We start from the raw sequence: 4,374 nt of genomic DNA on the forward strand, positions 1-4,374 counted from the left end.
TTTTTTAAACAGTTATATCATAATCGACCCACGTCTGATCCATAATCAACGTTACATTTAACGTCCAATGACGTGAAACCTCAACAGCCCATCCGTATACTTTCTTGTGTATTCTCATTCAGACGTCTAAATACTAAATATTTTGAATTTATTATCTATACCCAAATCGGAATTAGATTCACCAGTTGCACATTCATAACAACTTCCTCCACCTTACCGCACGCCATAGTGGCCACGAACACTTTTGCATACAGAAGGCGTGTGGCGGCGTACGTGTTACGAAAACAATTACACACAGCACAGTATGTTCTGTTCACATTTGAAGCAGTGCTGTATAACTATCAACGGATATTCATATTTGGGGAACTATAATAAGAAACCAGTTGCGCGTATCGGACGCTCAATGATCCGTTGCCTGGTCATGATCTTTTCCGATTTGAGTATAATATATGTTTTAACCATTTATATTTTACGCATGCAATTGTCATCAGGCATTTTTACTCCACTTCACACACACGATTTTGCGAATTTATTCGCGTTATATCGAATAATGTGTGAAACCGATATCAGATAGGTACCGATTTTGAGAACGGGTTAAAGTCGTTAAAAACCGAAATCGAAAAAATATTTTTGCTTTCAAGCCTTGATTATTGTGATAATATGTACGTCATTATGCCAACACAGTTTCATGATTGAACATAATCATAGTACTATTAAATATGCCATTACCAAAAAACCACAATAAATATATAACCTTGTACCTGATATTACACAAAATATGTACAAAAATTGTTAATAAGTAAAAACTATATGTACAATACAATTACAATTGAAATAAATAATCAGGCATCAGCCTAGAGTAACTAATATCTATTAATACGGGCAGTTACATATAAATACAAAACATTTATGCACAACATAGTCAACAAACTTGTTATATTATTTTTAATGTTCAACCCATAGTATCTAACCTAACCTAACCCTGGGGAAGTTAGATCAATGATCTCTGTGGCTGGAACAATTGAAATCGGCTCAACATTCCATGTGTTGAGCTGTTGTATCTGTGGTAGCGTTGGAGGTTCAATGTTGGAGTATGAGACAGTATTACTATAAGCAAAAATATTTTTTTTTTCTGTTTTTAGACATTTACAAATTTGATTATTTGTATTATTTTGATTACACTTACCCAATTATTTGTGCTGTATTACTTGCACGGACTAAAGGCGGTGATTGTAAAATATCACCCGTATTGTTTATCAAACTCCTGTATTGAGACATTGTTGAACCCTGAAAATCAAAAAAAAAAATTAATTAAAAACTAATGATTTACTAATAATATATATTATATAGCTCACAATATAATATTAATAATTGTAAAAATAAAACTGACCATTGAATTCAAACACTTTATTATTATCCTACATACTGAGAAGACATGATACCCGCATGGTGCATATGTTGTCTACGTCTTACAAGTGTGCAACGTATCAAATTTTACACTCAGCAAAACACGTGTAGCTCTGTCAGTTTAAAAATTAAACCGAATTGACCTTTTATAAAATCTAAAGGTAAGATTATTATCTAGGCAACCTCATAGGCTTTTTAATATATTTTAATTTTAAAGCAAGTTATGTGTATCTTAAGATATTCAAATAATTTTAAATTTTAAAATACTCATAACTCATATTAGAATTAAAATATATTAAAAAGCCCATGTTACATTTAAATACAAAACATTTATGCAAAACATAGTCAACAAACTTGTTATATTATTTTTAAAGTTCAAACCATAGTATCTTAGGTTTATTAAATGGTCATTATAAACTTAATTACTTATATTTGTTACATACAATTATCTGAAGTTTGTGCTGTATTTTTGGAAAAAAAATATTTGTTTTTAAATATAAAGGTATCAAGATTTTATATTATATAAAGGTATGAAAAATAATATTATTTTATTCTAGCCCCCAATAACTTTACCCAATCTTAAAATATTAAACATAATTTACTATGTATGCATGACTAGATGTGTCACGGGCCAACACCGTCAATTCCCGTTCAAAAGGAAGATAATTTTCCTGCACAGTTGGAGGAACAGGGATGGGCGGTGGGGAAGTTAGGTCAATGATCTCTGTGGCTGGAATAATTGAAATCGGCTCAACATTCCATGTGTTGAGCTGTTGTATCTGTGGTAGCGTTGGAGGTTCAATGTTGGAGTATGAGACAGTATTACTATAAGCAAAAATATTTTTTTTCTGTTTTTAGACATTTACAAATTTGATTATTTGTATTATTTTGATTACACTTACCCAATTATTTGTGCTGTATTACTTGCACGGACCAAAGGCGGTGATTGTAAAATATCACCCGTATTGTTTATCAAACTCCTGTATTGAGACATTGTTGAATCCTAAAAATACAATAAAAATAAATTAAAAACTGTTGATTTACTAATAATATATATTATAGGTATAGCTCACAATGTAATATTAATAATTGTAAAAATAAAACCAACCATTGAATTCAAACACTTTATTATTATTCTACATACTAAGAGGACGTGATACCCGCATATGTTGTCTACGTCTTACAAGTGTGCAACGTACCAAATTTTACACTCAGCAGAACACGTGTAGCTCTGTTAGTTTAAAAATTAAACCGAATTGACCTTTTATAAAATCTAAAGGTAAGATTATTATCTAGGCAACATCATTGGCTTCTTAATATATTTTAATTTTAAAGCAAGTTATGTGTATCTTAAGATATTCAAATAATTTTAAATTTTAAAATACTCATAACTCATATTAGAATTAAAATATATTAAAAAGCCCATGTTACATTTAAATACAAAACATTTATGCAAAACATAGTCAACAAACTTGTTATATTATTTTTAAAGTTCAAACCATAGTATCTTAGGTTTATTAAATGGTCATTATAAACTTAATTACTTATATTTGTTACATACAATTATCTGAAGTTTGTGCTGTATTTTTGGAAAAAAAATATTTGTTTTTAAATATAAAGGTATCAAGATTTTATATTATATAAAGGTATGAAAAATAATATTATTTTATTCTAGCCCCCAATAACTTTACCCAATCTTAAAATATTAAACATAATTTACTATGTATGCATGACTAGATGTGTCACGGGCCAACACCGTCAATTCCCGTTCAAAAGGAAGATAATTCTCCTGCACAGTTGGAGGAACAGGGATGGGCGGTGGGGAAGTTAGGTCAATGATCTCTGTGGCTGGAATAATTGAAATCGGCTCAACATTCCATGTGTTGAGCTGTTGTATCTGTGGTAGCGTTGGAGGTTCAATGTTGGAGTATGAGACAGTATTACTATAAGCAAAAATATTTTTTTTTTCTGTTTTTAGACATTTACAAATTTGATTATTTGTATTATTTTGATTACACTTACCCAATTATTTGTGCTGTATTACTTGCACGGACCAAAGGCGGTGATTGTAAAATATCACCCGTATTGTTTATCAAACTCCTGTATTGAGACATTGTTGAACCCTGAAAATCAAAAAAAAAAATTAATTAAAAACTAATGATTTACTAATAATATATATTATATAGCTCACAATATAATATTAATAATTGTAAAAATAAAACTGACCATTGAATTCAAACACTTTATTATTATCCTACATACTGAGAAGACATGATACCCGCATGGTGCATATGTTGTCTACGTCTTACAAGTGTGCAACGTATCAAATTTTACACTCAGCAAAACACGTGTAGCTCTGTCAGTTTAAAAATTAAACCGAATTGACCTTTTATAAAATCTAAAGGTAAGATTATTATCTAGGCAACATCATTGGCTTCTTAATATATTTTAATTTTAAAGCAAGTTATGTGTATCTTAAGATATTCAAATAATTTTAAATTTTAAAATACTCATAACTCACATTAAAATTAAAATATATTAAAAAGCTCATGAGGTTGCCTAGATAATAATCTTACCTTTAGGTTTTATTAGTCATTTCGGCTTAATTTTTAAACTAACGGAATTACACTTGTTCTGCTGAGCATAACATTTTCTATGTAACGCACTTGTAAGACGGAGACAACACATGCACGGTGCGAGTCATTTGGTCGAAGGTTTAGTGATCGAAAAAAAGCGATCGAAATGTCATGTGATCGAATCTTTTTTTGGTCGAAAAACAGATAATCGAATATTTTATTAATATAGTCGAAATATTTTGTGGTCGAATGGGTTTTTTGGTCGAAGGTAAGATAATGAATATCTTTTCGATTACTTTATCTAGTATTTTTATAAATATACCTAGCCCATATGAAGGAATATCGTATAGTAGGTACTTAGTGTGTAACGACTGTTCAACGTGTTCGGCCT

The 4,374-nt window shown here is 30.0% G+C and overlaps 1 protein-coding gene across 1 annotated transcript; it reads right to left on the reverse strand.

The window, feature by feature from the left end:
- Nucleotides 1–858: 858 nt before the first annotated feature.
- On the reverse strand, nt 859–3,793 carry LOC107884302. Its single transcript, XM_029490499.1, has 6 exons — nt 3,430–3,793; nt 3,128–3,350; nt 2,310–2,410; nt 2,010–2,232; nt 1,187–1,287; nt 859–1,107 (listed from the first exon to the last, which is right to left on the reverse strand). The coding sequence occupies exons 1-6, from the start codon at nt 3,519–3,521 to the stop codon at nt 972–974; spliced, it is 876 nt and encodes a 291-aa protein (XP_029346359.1). The 5' UTR covers nt 3,522–3,793; the 3' UTR covers nt 859–971.
- Between the last annotated feature and the right edge of the window lie 581 nt (nt 3,794–4,374).

Source organism: Acyrthosiphon pisum, chromosome A2 (assembly GCF_005508785.2).
Source record: "Acyrthosiphon pisum isolate AL4f chromosome A2, pea_aphid_22Mar2018_4r6ur, whole genome shotgun sequence".
In the NCBI taxonomy this organism is placed as follows: Eukaryota; Metazoa; Arthropoda; class Insecta; order Hemiptera; family Aphididae; genus Acyrthosiphon; species Acyrthosiphon pisum.